We start from the raw sequence: 15,494 nt of genomic DNA on the forward strand, positions 1-15,494 counted from the left end.
GAGGGCCGAACTCCAGGGGCATTAGGCATGATTGATGGTGACTCTGACGGGACAAAGCGCCACGCCTGTGGAATTACCTAATGACCAAAGAAACGTGGAGACGGAGAATATCCATCATAACTAAGGTAGTGACTTGACTCAGCTCGGAACCTTTGTTTTTGAACATGGGGTTACCAACACTGTGGAGAGCGGAATGGCAGTCGCGGGGTTGCCGTTTAAGGGTCCAAGAGTATTGGTACAAAGCTATGACATCCCTGTTGACAGGGGATAATCAGTGTAAGTCACTATAAATGCGGGCCGCCCCTGGGTCTACAGTAGCATGCTGCTTGTGACAGGCCCAAGTGTTGGTTAAATGATCTACGAGCCGGTCACGTATAAGGTTCAGACAGGGGTGATGTTGGTTGGACGCAATGGCACAAAAGTCTCCGAGAAATTTAGGTAAGGTGATCCTCATGGATTACAACATGGATCATGCGTTGTTTATTCGCTCAGGATCGTTTCATGCTTTAGAAGGATGCCACTGCGCCAAAAACGGAAGGTACCTTCACATCAAGGATGGTAGGCATCTCAGGTTTAAACTCTTTACATCCTGCCCCTCTGTCTAACTGGCTCAGGAAAGTGGTCAACTTGAGTCTTGTGTTCCAGGCACATCAACAGGCCCAACAGCTCCAGCTTAATTTCGAGATACATCTGTCTACAAGGTTTTCTTTTCAGCCTCAGTGGGGTAAATAGTGCCTCTAATTTCATATACGATACGACATTATCCTGACTCCGTGAATGAGGCTATGCTTGCATGGGCGTCGGCGGAGCATGTTCACAACCACAAGACTTTGGGATAGCCATACTTCATACTCTCAAGAGTGAATGGGGCCTTGGTGACTAAAGCTTTGCCAGGGAGTGAGGGTTCTGTGACCCCCAAGCTGAACCATGCTCGGGACTGTTCAAGGATGAGTCGACATCAACAACCAACACGAGTTGACAGGCAGTTTTTTGAGCCTTTAGGTAATGGTGCCGAGTCTTTCTCTTGCACTTGATGCTATCTTGCCTCGGTATCTGTAGAAGTGCTGTTGTCCTGGGGTCGATGGATGGTGTAGCCTGTTAGCTGCCTGTTTTACCTCTTGATCCTTTGTCTTGACCTTGCCGTTTGGTCTACCCTTTTCCCCCTCTGGCTTAAGATGTTGTTGCAAGAGAAATACGGCTGGTAGACCCTTGATCTGGAGTCAATAGACACATAAAAGTCCGATCTGTCATAGATTAATATAATGTAGTGTAAATGCCCCCCTGGGTCCAATACTTTCCAAGCACATTCGTTACGATCCTACAATCTTTTACTTTCTTCTGTTTCAATTTCATCAATTGTCCCTCATTTGAAATCGTTCCTTATCTCTTCCCATCATGTGGTTATCCAACAAGTCCCTTTGGACTTCTGTTCTTTTGGGAACGGACATTGTTCAATCCGCTATCAAGACCGACGGATCCAAACCTGTCGATCCTGTCAATGAGGATGACCCGTCACCTATCAGTGACATCAATACGTACTATCCGGATCAACATGATTGTCCACCTCCATGTGCCGACTATTCGAATCCTCATAGTTGGATTACCTACCTATCTGCTGAGAGACTCGAGCGCTGCAAGGAGCCTATGCTGCTGCAGCTATCTGTCTCTCAACCTGTGGATCAGCCTGGTTCAACTGTGATAATTCGCAGCTGTACCTATGGCCCAAACTCCACAAACTTCATGGCGGCCTCCCAGTCTTCTGTGGATAACCCCAAGAAGTCGTCGAAGCTCTATCAGGGCGGTTCTCTGAGAACCGCTGCTGCTTGTGCTATTGATGGAGAGCCTTCTGATGTCCAACTTCTCCTTGATGAAAGTGGAGACAAAACAGATGGCTCTCGAGTTCTCAAGCTTTTGGAAGGATTGCGGAAATTCTTTGAGTTGCAGGACAACTGTGACGAAAACTTCCTGTTTTCTTACCATCAGCAGACCATTGCTGGTATTTTCATTGGAAATGGTCTCGGGAAGCCGACTGCAAAGTCAGCGATAGAAGCAATTTCTCAAAAGTTTCGTCCCGGCAGCTCTCCCTCAGAGCTGACAACCATCGAACTCTGCGGTGGAAATCGCAAGCGTGAGCAAGTTTTTGGTATTTCCATCAACGCTCATGGAAATCTTGCGGAGGTCCAAAAGCAGCTCATGGATTGGAGTGAAGGAAAGTGTGCTTTGAAACCAGTTTCTCTGTCTACAAAGCGAATCTCAGGTGTCAAGATGTTCGACATCATTGGCATGAAAGGTTTCGAGAACACCGAAGACCCCCCCTCGACTCCAACACCAGAACCCACTTCAAGGCCGCAAGATGTCAGTCCTCGATTTCTTGGTAGTCTGTTCAGTAAGCGCGCCACTTGCAAACACATTCAGGTTGTATCAGGTGACAGCTGCGCAGCCCTGGCTGCTCGCTGTAATATCCGTGGCAACGACTTTCTCAAGTACAATCCACAGAAGAACCTTTGCTCCACCTTGAAAGAGAACGACTATGTTTGTTGCTCTTCTGGTGACCCCTTCAAGCCAGAGCCTCCCAAGCCAAGCGCAGATGGGACATGCGCAACTCATCTTATCAAGGACGGCGACACTTGTGATTCACTGGCGAGAAAGGCTGGAGTCACTATTCAAGACCTTGAAAAGTTCAACAAGGGGAGAACTTGGGCCTGGACCGATTGTAAAGATCTGCTTCTTGGCTATAATATGTGTCTTGGCCCTGGAAATCCGCCAATGCCACCTCCACAGGAGGGTGCTGAGTGTGGTCCTTTGGTCCCGGGCACCAAGAGGCCTACAAACAAGTCAGTTTCGATCGCAGATCTTAACCCTTGTCCTTTGAAGGCTTGTTGCAGCAACTGGGGCTTTTGCGGTGTTTTCCCTGCTCACTGTACAGATAACTCACCAGAAGGCGGTGGACCTGGGTCCAAAAAGAAAGGCTTCCAGACAAGCTGTGTCTCCAATTGCGGCAACAAGATCAAGCAGAATTCCGGACCTCCTTCCGCTTTTCAGCGCATAGGTTATTATGAAGCGTATGGAATGAACCGCGACTGCCTTTGGTTGAACGCTAAGGATGCTAATACAGATGGGTCGTATACTCATATCCATTGGGCATTTGCGTCAATCGATCCAAACACTTGGAAACCAGTGATCAAGGAGGGCAAGAGCCAGTGGGCAGACTTCAAAAAGCTCAAAGCGAAGCGAATTGTCTCGCTAGGTACGTTGCGTTAGGTTGCTTGCAAGCGGGAGGATACGGCGTACTGACCAAGGTCTTTCAGGCGGCTGGGCTGATTCAACAGAGCCTGGAAAATACAACATCATTCGATCGGCCATCATCAACAACAGAGAGACCTTTGCGACAAACTTAGCAAAGTTTGCTGACGAGGAGGGAATTGATGGTATCGATATTGATTGGGAGTATCCTGGAGTGAGTATTGCAGCTCTCGTGATGAAGACACATTAGCCCTATCAATAGAGCTAACACAAACAGGCCCCTGACATCGAAGTTGGTGGCAAACCTATTGGACAGAAGCGAGATGGCCTTGACTATTTGCGTTTTCTTACCGTTCTTAGAAGCAAGATGAACTACAACAAACTTGTTTCTATGGCCGCCCCTGCATCATACTGGTATCTTAAGGCTTTCCCTATTGACAAGATCGCCGAAGTCGTTGATTACATTGTCTACATGACCTATGATCTGCACGGTCAGTGGGACTATGGGAACCCCAATGCCTTTGATCAATGCGAGTCTGGGAAGTGCATACGAAGCCACGGTATAGAGTCTGACGATCTAATATCTGAGCCATGTCGTGCTAACTCATTCCTTTGCCAGTCAATCTGACCGAAACGAACAACGCGCTTTCGATGAGTATGATTCCAATCACACCTGTGCACAAGTAGCCTTGCTGATATTGTTAACTACTAGTTACCAAGGCCGGCGTCCCTAACAACAAGATCTTTGTTGGAGAAGCTAGTTATGGAAGATCCTTTCATATGGCACAGGATGGCTGCTGGAAACCGAACTGTGAATTTACTGGCTCCAGAATAAAGTCAGATGCAGCCCCTGGAAGGTGTACCAAGACTGGCGGGTATCTCGCCTTTGCTGAGATCATGGAACTCCTCAGAAAAGGAGTTAGCGGCATGCGGGCCTTCTATGATTCTGACTCGGAATCTGATATCATGCTCTACAAAGGTAAGCAAATGTTCCCTCTAGATGCCCTTCGGCTTTTCTTACATGTTTCGGCGCAGGAGACTATATCAGCTATATGACTCCCAAGACCAAAGATTCAAGGCGTGATAAATGGAAAGGCCTGAACTTTGCTGGGAGCATTGACTGGGCCGTCGACTTACAAAAGTTCACTTCTGTAGATTTCGACGCGCCGGTCAAAAGACCAGACTCGGGTGAGGGATGCATCCAAGGCGAAGATAAAACCGACAACACAGGCTCATTGTGTGAGTACACTTGCAACTACGGGTTCTGTCCTGAGTCGCTCTGTACTTGCACAGGTACAGGCACTTTGAAGAAGCTTCCATCAGAGGATAAGAGCAAGAAGGCCACAGCTTACGACGAAGAGGATGCCGATCTCAATCGTCTTTGTAGGTTTGCCTGCAAGTATAACTTTTGCCCAGAAGATACTTGCACCACTGAGGTAGGTCGGCCAAACGACGAAGAAGCTGATGGAGGTGATGACGAGGATGACGGGCTATCCTGGAATGAACAGCCTAACGCATTCAACTACACCGATGCCAAGTGGCAGAATGCGCACAAGTGCTACATTTACAAGGATACGACCAAGGGCGAAGACAGCCTGAACCCATGCAAAAGCGTTTGCCAGCCATTGCTAGATGAGGCGGAAGAAGAAGGGAGAACGTCTAATTACGGATGTGTAGGGTTATTTCCTCTCGATGAGGAGATTCCTTGGCAAAGAGCTCCCGGATCAACTGACTTGGTTGCTCCGGGGCAATGCAACTGCGACAACTTCCTGGTCAATTACTTCGCAGATACTATCATCGAAGCCTTGCCCATAATTGCTCAGGTATGGTTATTCTACAGACACTGGGGAAGTTTCACTAACAAACATCAGATCGGCTGTTACATCCTTATGGCATCCCTCAAGTTCGTTCTTGACGCCGGGACATCATTTATACCCGGGCGTCCAGGAAAGGTGCTTGATGCAGGATTAGGTATGCCTTATCGTCTACTATCTGACAATGCTCCATTCTGACACTTTACTATAGACATGGCTGCTACAGCGGCCCAGACTCTCTCGTACATCTACCCCAAGGAGGAGAAGCCAGAAGAGGCTTTTGGGTGGTGGTTCAGCGTGTGTGGTGGAACCGACCTCGTCCCAGATGAGATCAAACAGATTTTTGATGTTTTGAACTCAATACCAGACGGCATGACGAGCTTTAAGCCGCCCAGGAAGATCAAAAAGGGTAGTGGTAAGAAGGGAGACGAGGGCAATCCGAGAGCCCCGACAAAGCCAAGGCCCAAGCCGCAGCCACCCAAGAAGAACGGCGGAGGTGGCATCTCGAAAAACAAACGTTGCAACGTGAAGCCGAGCATGTCGACAAGGAGACTCGGGGCTGCAAAAAACACTCTCCGTCTTCTCAGTTGCGACAAAAACTCGGTAACGCAGACTCGAGATTTGATTGTAACGTCCATGTCATATGCAGCGAACGCGAAACCGCTCCCAGTCACAGGCAGATGTTTGACGAAATGGGGTCAAGCATGCTATCACTATAGCTCAGCCATCAAGAATAACCCCTCATGGTCAACCATTACATGCCCGCAAGAAGCCGCCACGACGACGCACCGCGAGGATGCCAAAGCAACTGCTGTCTGGAAAAAGGAACACGATCCAAGCTGGCTACAGCAAAAGGATCGGAAGCATAAAGCTCAATGCGATATGGATGAATACCCTCCCGCGTACCTGCTCACGAAGGCCGACCCGGCATGGCAGTTTGCCGGAAAAGATAAAAGAGGACAGCGGCTGAGATATTTACCCCATGATGAGAATGCGGGAGCTGCACTTATGTGGACAAGCATCTGCCTCAAAACACCTCTTGGCAGGCTGAGCGATTCGGAGCTGTGGAATCGCATCAAGCGCGGCACCAACAAGCAGGCCACTCATCCAACAAACCAGAAGGAGGTGATGATGATGGAGATCGTAATTGGCGAGCGACCTGAGTTCAGCATTAGTTACGACCACGAGAGGAACCCCAAACCAGACGCTGCACTGGCCGACAATCCATGCTTGCCTGACAAGCTGGCTGTCAATGACCCTGGATTTGCGCTGTTGAAGTTGGACGAATGGTATGACAATAACCCAAAGGGAGCGAATGGGGCGCGAACAAAGTGGGATTATTCCAAACCATACGTGAAGAAAACAAACGGAGATTGAGGTCATGGGAGATTTGGGTAGATGGTGGTACAAAGTACGGAGTACGGAGTACGGAGTACCTAGTGCTAGCTGGTTAGGTAGCATCGAGCAAAATATTAGCTTTACAGGGTTGTACTGTAAGCCTGTCAGCCTGTATCCTGATTCTCATGACTGCCTGCCTACCCTTGCTTTGTTTGACTGCTGGCGTGATCCCCACTGATCCTTGTACCTTGAATGTAACTGTAACCCCTGTCCGTATCCCTGAAGCTAGACTCAGGCTCCATATTTCTTGTAGTCATAGTAAGGTAGGCTCTCACCTACAAATACCACCCTGCTTCCACCTTATCTACGTATGCAGTACGCATCATTCTTCCCATCAAATACATATCTCTTACCAAAATGTGTGGCCACGGAAATTCACCATCCCCCCCGCCTTCGGACAATGGATCTTATGAAGGGTCGGATGATGGCTCCGAGGGTCCTACCAATCCACGATATACACCTGAAGAACTTGGGGCTCTATTTGTGGACTTTTACTCTTTCTTGACCACCCTGCACTATGACCAATCCGATCTCAAGATACCCCCACCCAGTGGATGGCCACAGATCACTCCCGAGTCTTGCGGACACTACAAATCTGACTACGCTATCCAAGTCCTTCGCCATCTCCCTTACTTTGATAGCACATGTACTGCCTACATCCATTTCAAATCCAAGCTCCTGGACCTCACAGCCTTTACCCTTGAAGACTTCGAGAAGCATAAAGACTATCACCAAGGCCGGGAATTCTGGTCATCGGAGGGCGAGTTGATGGATGACAGTAATGTGGTCTGCATTGCTGTTGGGCACGAAAGCTTCAGCCGTGAACTATGGCTTAATGTCATGGATTGCGAAATCTTCGAGGATTTCCACGCAGGCGACATGTTGAATGCCGTACCCATTGAGACCTTCTTTGACAACCTGAAGGAGCAATACGAAACCTTGAAACTCATTCCTGGTCGAAACAGGATCACTATTGAAGCAGAAAAGGTCCCTGAACACGATGGAAGGATCACTGAGGAGGCGGTGAAAACTCAAGCCGAAGAGTGGGGAACCGATCTAGATATCCAGTATATAAGGCAGGTTTACCGCGATTATGGATGGCCAGAGTCATTCCGCTTCCAGGAGGCTTCTAATGTCATCGACGACTGGTTAACTCCCCTTGGGGAAGGGGCTAGAGGAGGGCCGCGGGAACTGGCATGGCAACAGAGCCCCCCGGATTGGGATTCGACCCGATGGACATAGATCAGATAGCAGCGAACTAGCCACGCCTCGTGAGTCTCTTTATCTAAGGGTCTGTGAGTTTTAATAGAAATATTAAGAAGCAAATAAGCTTTGCATCTTATTTGATGGTGCTTCTTCTGTAGCTTCCATCCATCAATGCATGCTTGTCTGTGCCGTAGGGATTGCGTTAACACCTTGCTTGGCCACCAGGCCTCACTCAGCTTTCCTCCCCCTCATGCATACAGGGATTACTAGCTTAGACTGACAATTACCTTGCGCTGTGCTGAGATCGTATTGCCGCTTCTCGATATTATCGTCCCATTAGCATTTACGCCAAGTATCTCTTATGCTTGACTGAGGTGTACACTACCGGCTTATATTGTTGGTGCCCTATACCTCTCACTTACACGGTTCGTACGGGAAATAATATTACCTGGTGGCAGGTCTCTATGCGATATATTGGATTATGATTTGTCACTTTCGGTCTCTACAATATCCATGCGAGAATGCAATGTGACCAAGTGAAATAGCTAAAAGCTATCTCCAGCTTACACCGTGGAACAGCCTATTACCCTCTTGAGGACAAGGACTGGCCTAAAGTCGCCGGTTTGTACACGTCCAATTTTCTCACTCAATCTGACATTCGATTGTTCATCTTGAGCGTGCTACGGATTTTCGTAACTGGGCTCAAGAAGCAGTTACGGAGACATCGCTCCAGTGAAATGGACTCGCCTTGCTCGATACAGCGAGTGTCAGTCCCCAGGCGTTTGTTGGTAGAGGGTTGAAGAATAAGAACTGTCCCCCTGGAGTCGATGGAAAGTAGATGCTGCGAAGGAGACTTCTTTGTGGCCTAGGGTTAGGGGCATCATGAAAATACCTCCTTTGCATATCTATAGAGAGACTGGATAGGGGAAAATTGCGGTTTCCGCGGGAGGTCGAGTCGAGAACATGCCATGCGACTTGGAACTCAGATTGCGATTTGGAAGCGGCGTTGATGAAGCGTTGCCGAATTGGCAGGTCTGAAAACATACGGCATACTGGGGCACATGCTATGTTTCTTGATCTGTCTGACTGAATCGTGTATTCCGCTCTTGACGCTGGAGATTGGCCTATCTAATCCTGCACTTCTGAATCACTTTCAATAGAGCAAAGCCGTGGTCTTTGAGTTATGAAGGACCCTTATTGATGTTCAAATGACAGGCAATGCCCCGTCGCTGATATTGCAAAGAGCTGCAGGTCTTGTTGGACATGATATCGTCGAACTGCTGAAGGACGGAGCCAATCGCTGCCGTCCAACCTCCCTTCCATCATCACAGTACTGGCATAAGGCCATGGTCACCCTGTAATCGAGACTCACGTTCATCCTTGCTTTCTTACCCTGCATTGATGACCGCGAATCTTATCAAGTCGTTTACAATTCACCATATGCCCAATAAGAATGACAACATACTTGGGAATGGGGGCCGGGACTAGTACGTTGAGTCATTCTGCTGTAAATAAAGAATACATATACTTCTCTCTAACAGAACTGGTAGTGTGTAGAACTGCTGCCCCTACGGCGAGGAGACAGAGTCACAGTCTGGCCAGATAAAGACGGGATACCCTGAACGCATTGAATGAGATTTCTCCTGCACGATGTATGACGATGACAATGACATGATTGCCTAAACCGCAAAAAGCTGCCTTTGCCACTTCAATTCACCACACCTGAATCTTCTCCTCAACCATCTTGCACGCAACACTCTCTTGTGATCTAACTTAAGACTCAACCAGCAGACCCGAAGAGCCTCGACGAGTAAGCCCAACCACAACATCAAGTTCCGGGGCCTGTGGGGAATAGCAAGTTCATCATTCCCGGCCTGACACCCTCCAATCTGGATAGCTCTACCTTACCACACGATGAACTACCTCCAGTATAGGTGTTTCGCCATAGTAGGTTCACAAACAAGGAGGACACGCGAAGAAGTGCTGCTCTCTCCAGACAGCAACACACTACAAGGGCACCAAGTGCATTGGCTGCAGAAAGTCATGGGTCGAATATGCTTGGCCGGGATGCCTCTGATATACGATATCTTGACCAGGAAACGTACCAACACTCGGAAGAAGTCAGCCAGTGCTGTTTTATCGGGCCAGCGGTACTGCAGATATAGGATCCAGTAAACCTAATGGTGAAACAATATGCTAATCCCCCTTGATAGTCATGCATGAGCTACCAAAACGCTGGTGTTCCTGACGGTCACTGTTAATCAAGATGAAACCTACGTCGTGGAATTTGAACGCTAGAACCTTCAGGAATCTCCCCTTTTCAGAAACATCCAGCATTATAACATGGCTTTTGAAGAGAATAAGCATGAAGTCTAACGCAGTATGGTAGACTCTACTTATTCAGTTCGGCCGTTCAAGTGGGCAAATATCTTAATCAGACAGACAAATGTGTCTCGGGGGTGGTCCAAGGAGGTATGGAGAAGGTGTCAGTTTGCTTGTGGCCGATATCAATGTCCTTGGCCATCATTGATCCAAGGTTAGCTTTCTGAGAGTGAGGACGAGCGTGGGACTGGACACGCCGACGGTAGTGAGGCGGTACTGGACGATGACCCTAAAGACTGCATGGCGACGTCGCAGTCCCCAGAACAGTTCGCAGATGTAATCGAGATGCACTACAATCATAGGTACGAGGTTGAGATAGCCAAGGGGGTATCGCTGGACAAGATAAGCAGCGCCTCGATGAAGTTCTCAAAGACCATGGGATACTGTTCCAGCGTAGTGAGGTGCAGCAATTGGCGCTCGTCAGGAAGAGAACCTGATCGAGGACAAGTTCAACTGGAACTGCACCATGGAGATGGCGCTTGGCACCATATCATCAACAAACTGAAGGCGGCGTCCCAATCTCCATGGGCGAGATGAAGAGCAAGTACACCGCATCGATATCCATAGCAGGACCAAGCTCTCCGAGGTCAACTCCAAGGTGGTAAGCAATGCTTAGTCGAATCTCCCTAATCCCGCCCTCTACACAGAGGACGTACTTGTTCAAGTGGTACCTCACCGTGGGCGAGTACGACGTCAATCACAGCACAATCAATTGGAACGGCTCCACGGTCAACGAGCTAGAAGAAAGGCACCTCTGCTGGGTCGTCGGCACCAGGGACTGTGAGTCCACCAGCCCAATCGACGAGAAAACCTTCGACCCCGAGCACAAGCCGGACCCCTACATCGCAATAATGGTCGACGAGACCCTCCCTGTGGTTTTTGAAGCCTAAGTCCGAGATCTGCGTCTCCTCGATGACAATCCGTGGAGGGATAGGTAGTGAGATCACGGCTTCATCAGCGTAGCCCCGTGCTTTTGATGTGGTTCTTGTACTTCTTGGCATTCTTCTTGTCCACTGTTGTCGCTCATCTTTACGCCGAATGCCTCTGTCCTCGTGTTCCCGAGCACCCTCATCTTGACGAGCCCGATCTACTCTGCGTTCTTGAGCATCAATGCCCGCCTTGATACGCTGTGGGATCATACCTGAGACATTCGGATGTGCGAGTTCGCCGTTTTACTGGAACTGAATATGTGCCTTGCCTAGCCATCCACCCAGGAATTGCGAGAGGACACCATCTAGCCCGGGAATGAATGCTAGGGCCGCTGCGTCGACCATAGGTTTAGCGATGCGATTTGCAGGGAACTTGTAATGCAGACCGCGTATATTTGACTGTAGATGATATATACAAGTGTCATGTTGTGGTAACAGGACTCAATTGCTTGGTACCTGGTCAAGTTGAGACCGAAGCACTCAGCGAGAGAAGATGACAAGCAAGGCTAATCACGAAGCCAGACTCCCTCTACGCGATCCCACTAAACGGAAGGGACACAGACGGCAGCTCAATCCCGCTTTCTCAACCAACCCACGGTCAATCGAACAAGTCGAGTTGTGTTTTGAGCCTTTGTAACGGGACGGACTGACTACCGTTGGGACTATCAACGGGCGGGTCACGCTGGCCTATAGATCGGTCGGTGCTGGCTGGGCATTGCGCGGTAGGAGCGGACTCGAGAGCTGTTCGGTGCGTGACGAGCGGAAGATCGACGAAGATGGAGGAGTCGTAACGAGTTTGGCTTGGGTCGACGTGCGGTTTCGGGGGCGGTTCGGAGGGGGTTTATCGGGACTAATGGTATTGTTCTTAACCCTGGATTTGATCGTAATTCGCTGGGTTGTCAGTCAGTATCTACATTGCTGTACTCATGTTTGCTGCAGCGCAAGTCGAGAAGCGAAATCTAGAGTTGGAGCAGAAACGCGGGGCTAACTTAGCGCGTCGCATCTCGCACCCCGCATAACGCGTTTCCCACCTTTCCCACCCCCACCACTTTAGCGATTGCCCCTCCACTCTCTTCCACCATCTTGCTTCCGCCAGTGAATATGTCGGTATTTTATGGATTTGTGTAGAGGCTGTATCTTGTTGACTTACAGATCAAGCTGATCTCTAGTGCTCCAACCCCGCCCCCCAAAAACGAACAATGGTTCTACGATGAGCTTCGACAGACACTCCCCCCCTGCGCTCTCCACGACGAGCTTCAACGAGCTTCGAAGAAAATGCCCACGAGAATAAACTTTCGCTCCACGCCATTGCCCAAGACTCCGACCGCGACGAGCTTACGCTTAACGACGAGATCCCAAGATACCGCTCTCAACTTCAGAACGAAAGCTTCCTTGATATTAGTAAGTGACAAAAAAAATCTGCTTCTAACGATAGGTAGAGTTCTTTGTGTGGTGTTGAGCGCGGATGTAAAGCAAGTTCAGGACATGGGTCTGCGAGATCAGTGCTGGAATCACTAAACGCCTTCCTCTAGTCTGTCCTCAATAACAACACCTCATAACTAATAAAACAAAGTTTCTGTTCGAGGGGTTTTTAATTGCTTGCTTAATTCAATTGTCGTATTTTCTTTTAGTTGGTGATCCTAAGTGAGAGCCATGGGCATCTTCCTGCTGGGTGTCAATCCAGGCGAAAACAGTCACCCTACCAAAATAAACTCAGCGATCTGCCCAAGCCCGAATTAAATTGACATCCGAATTCTGCATCTCTCTTCAGCGATGATCTAATTGCTACTCTCATCGCGCATCCTGTCTCAGACCGTCTTTGCTACAGATGTTGTAACAGGAAATCCTGTTAGTGGGGATGTGCCTACTACTTTGTGTCTCCACTTCCGGGGTCGCTTGTTTGCCATTCTCCTCAAGTGGACAGGCAGTGGTGAAGATTGAGGTGCCGTTGAGCCATCAGCTGAATACGATTGATAGTGTGTTACATGAGGATATCGATGCTCAAGCGCAGATGGTCGGAAACTACAGATCTACGGGATACATTGGGACTTCTAATATTGGTGAGTTGTCTTACTGCCTTGTTCTGTATAAATCCCCTCACATTGGAGTGAATTACTGGGAGTGAAATGCGACATCGGAAGGTCTAGGGTAGCCAGCGCCAAAAATGGTCGACGACCATGAAGAATGACACTTTCCTTTAACAACTTAATGGTTAGTATGGAAGAGCCTGCACAGTAAATGGAATTTTGACTCGATTGTGCAGAGAGCTAAAGAGTCAGTTGCTTTTCTTGGTTGCGGATATAAATGTAGTTCATTCACAGCCAGCTTGTCAGGCAAGCATGGACTGTCGTCCAGTGCAGCGTCTGGCTTGGGGTTCCTCTCGTAGTCATAACTGATGGTAAACAGCGATAATACGATCCTAACACAGCGCAAGGCAAACTTTAGCAATACCAGTGAGCTTCAGGACGGGAGATGACAGCATACATGCATGAGGGAGAGAAACGCCGAGCGAGCCCTGGAAGCCAAGCAAGGTGTTAAGTCAATTCCCACGGTACGGCAAGCTTGCATTGGTGGAAGGGAGCTATAGGAGAAGTATTATCCCAGATGCAAAGATCATTTGCTTCTGTATGTATGTATGTATGTCTCGAGGAATGGCTGCAAATGCATCGGAAAGTATCACATATCGCTTCCTGTACCCGCCGGTCGGGGGCTTGGTACGATCCGAGGCTCGAGTTTGTTGTCACATGTATGCTACCTTTACGGCGGTCGCCCGTGTGTATGTCCTGCTCAATGTTCAAGAATTTGCGACATCTGTTTCAGTGGCACTCACGCCTGCTGCGCATCGTCGCCGGTGCGGCTAGTTGCTTCGTAATGGCGTCTGGTCGCGTCTGGTTCATCGCGGGGTGAGACGCGTCGGACCGTTTTCCCCGTGGATGTACAGGTCTAATAGAATCTTAGCAAGTCTCAGATTCGAGCTGTAGCATGTAGAGCATTCGATGCAGTCGAGCAGTTGAATGCGACTGGGCAGTGGTGATTGGGACTTGAGGTTGTTGAGCTGCGTGCATGGGGAGGCGCTCTGGTTATCGTTGATGACGCAGTGCTGATCTGCGCTAGATTTTAGTGTGGTGGGGTGAGACGACATCCCGAAATCTGACAATACAGGGTAGCTAGCGCCAAAATGGATCAATGAACGTAGGGAATGATATCTTTCTTTGGCAACTTAATGAGTGGTACGGAAGAGCCTGGGAAGGTAAATGAAATTTGGACCAGAAGATGGATAGAGCTCAAAAATTCGGTTGTCTTTCCTTGGTTGTGAGTATCAATGTAATTTTGGTAATCAATTCACTACGTACCATGCCCTTGTTTAATGTCAGCTACCAAGGGAGTTCACAATGGTCAGCAAAGAAACGCTAAATGCAACGCACACTATAGCGGTAAAATAAAATAAAATACAGCATTATGACCCAGAATCGGGTTCATAGGCATACAGGTCTTTTAATACATAATACTATAAGTTACGCTGGTGATCATGAAACATCCACAGAGTGCGTACACGAAGTGATATGGAGTTTTATCTTAGCCCTTTGTTCTGTCCCCCTACCCTACATACTACCCACTACTTTTATCTCCCAGCTCCCCTAATAGTTCCTCTCTCTTAAATACCGACTCATTTATTCGTCGACGATCCTGTGTGCCCTTCCTCTTTTGGCAACACCTAGGCACGGCCAGTACCTTCCTTCCGCTATATTCTGCTGGATCTACAGTAAATGGCAAATGTTCCTTCGCATATGCTCCCTCATCTTCCTCCATCTCAATAATATTAACCTGTAAGACCTCAGGATCCCTTTCGCCAGCAGGCACAAGGTGGTCAAACGTAACCCCGTAGTAGTCAATCCTACTGCCAGTGAGAGGTAACCAGTTAGTATCTGCCGAGAAACGCTATGCCATAGCTCACTTACGTCCACGGCCTTGGATCCTCCTGCACCCAGCCTAGGTACTCATCTCGCACAACCATATCTCCATCGATCTCAGGACGAATGTCATGTCCGTATACTGTCCGGAACACCACTCTAGCAAGCTCTGGGCCAGCTGTTTGCAGGCTCGGACGGAAAACGCCCTCAAGCTGCCATTCAACCCCAGGTAGCAGTTTGTTGATAGAGCTGAGCGGTCCCTCAATCTGAATCCGTAGCGGCTGATCTACTGGCGGAGGGTGCCTAGGCTCAGCAGGGGAGCGTATACAAGGTGGAATATGAAGATTCAGGGCCATGATTCTCTAAGGTTGTAGTGTAACACTCTGTAATGCTATGATATATATGCCATAGGTACTCTTCCAGCTTCTGATCGATCGTCACCTCTGCCTGCTCGACAATGGCAGTAACCGCTTCCTCAAGGGTCGAGGCTGGGGTATCCTTGCTCGGATCATAATTGGTATCGATAAGCCGATAACGATGTTGGAAGCTACTTTTCATGCAGTGCCAGCTATGTCAGGCGCTAAGGTACCTGTTAACTGATTAGGCTCGCT

General features: G+C 48.8%; 4 protein-coding genes across 4 annotated transcripts; 2 read left to right on the forward strand and 2 right to left on the reverse strand.

Annotated features, from left to right (window-relative positions):
- Positions 1-1,395: 1,395 nt before the first annotated feature.
- FSUBG_6154 (glycoside hydrolase family 18) lies at positions 1,396-6,434 on the forward strand (the record flags this gene model as incomplete). The annotated part of the gene is made up of 9 exons (XM_036684324.1): positions 1,396-3,247; positions 3,309-3,457; positions 3,521-3,803; positions 3,956-4,222; positions 4,279-4,482; positions 4,537-4,626; positions 4,684-5,066; positions 5,115-5,214; positions 5,269-6,434. 9 exons carry the CDS (start codon positions 1,396-1,398, stop codon positions 6,432-6,434), a joined length of 4,494 nt encoding a protein of 1,497 aa, XP_036538354.1.
- A 378-nt stretch (positions 6,435-6,812) lies between these two features.
- On the forward strand, positions 6,813-7,697 carry FSUBG_6155 (uncharacterized protein; the record flags this gene model as incomplete). Its single annotated transcript, XM_036684325.1, has 1 exon — positions 6,813-7,697. One exon carries the CDS (start codon positions 6,813-6,815, stop codon positions 7,695-7,697), a length of 885 nt encoding a protein of 294 aa, XP_036538355.1.
- A 3,083-nt stretch (positions 7,698-10,780) lies between these two features.
- On the reverse strand, positions 10,781-11,182 carry FSUBG_6156 (uncharacterized protein; the record flags this gene model as incomplete). The annotated part of the gene is made up of 1 exon (XM_036684326.1): positions 10,781-11,182. One exon carries the CDS (start codon positions 11,180-11,182, stop codon positions 10,781-10,783), a length of 402 nt encoding a protein of 133 aa, XP_036538356.1.
- A 2,530-nt stretch (positions 11,183-13,712) lies between these two features.
- On the reverse strand, positions 13,713-15,239 carry FSUBG_6157 (arginine deiminase type-3; the record flags this gene model as incomplete). The annotated part of the gene is made up of 4 exons (XM_036684327.1): positions 13,713-13,755; positions 13,803-13,915; positions 14,705-14,867; positions 14,932-15,239. The coding sequence occupies 4 exons, from the start codon at positions 15,237-15,239 to the stop codon at positions 13,713-13,715; spliced, it is 627 nt and encodes a 208-aa protein (XP_036538357.1).
- Positions 15,240-15,494: the final 255 nt, after the last annotated feature.

Source organism: Fusarium subglutinans (assembly GCF_013396075.1).
Source record: "Fusarium subglutinans strain NRRL 66333 chromosome Unknown NRRL66333_c0000062, whole genome shotgun sequence".
Taxonomy (NCBI): domain Eukaryota; kingdom Fungi; phylum Ascomycota; class Sordariomycetes; order Hypocreales; family Nectriaceae; genus Fusarium; species Fusarium subglutinans.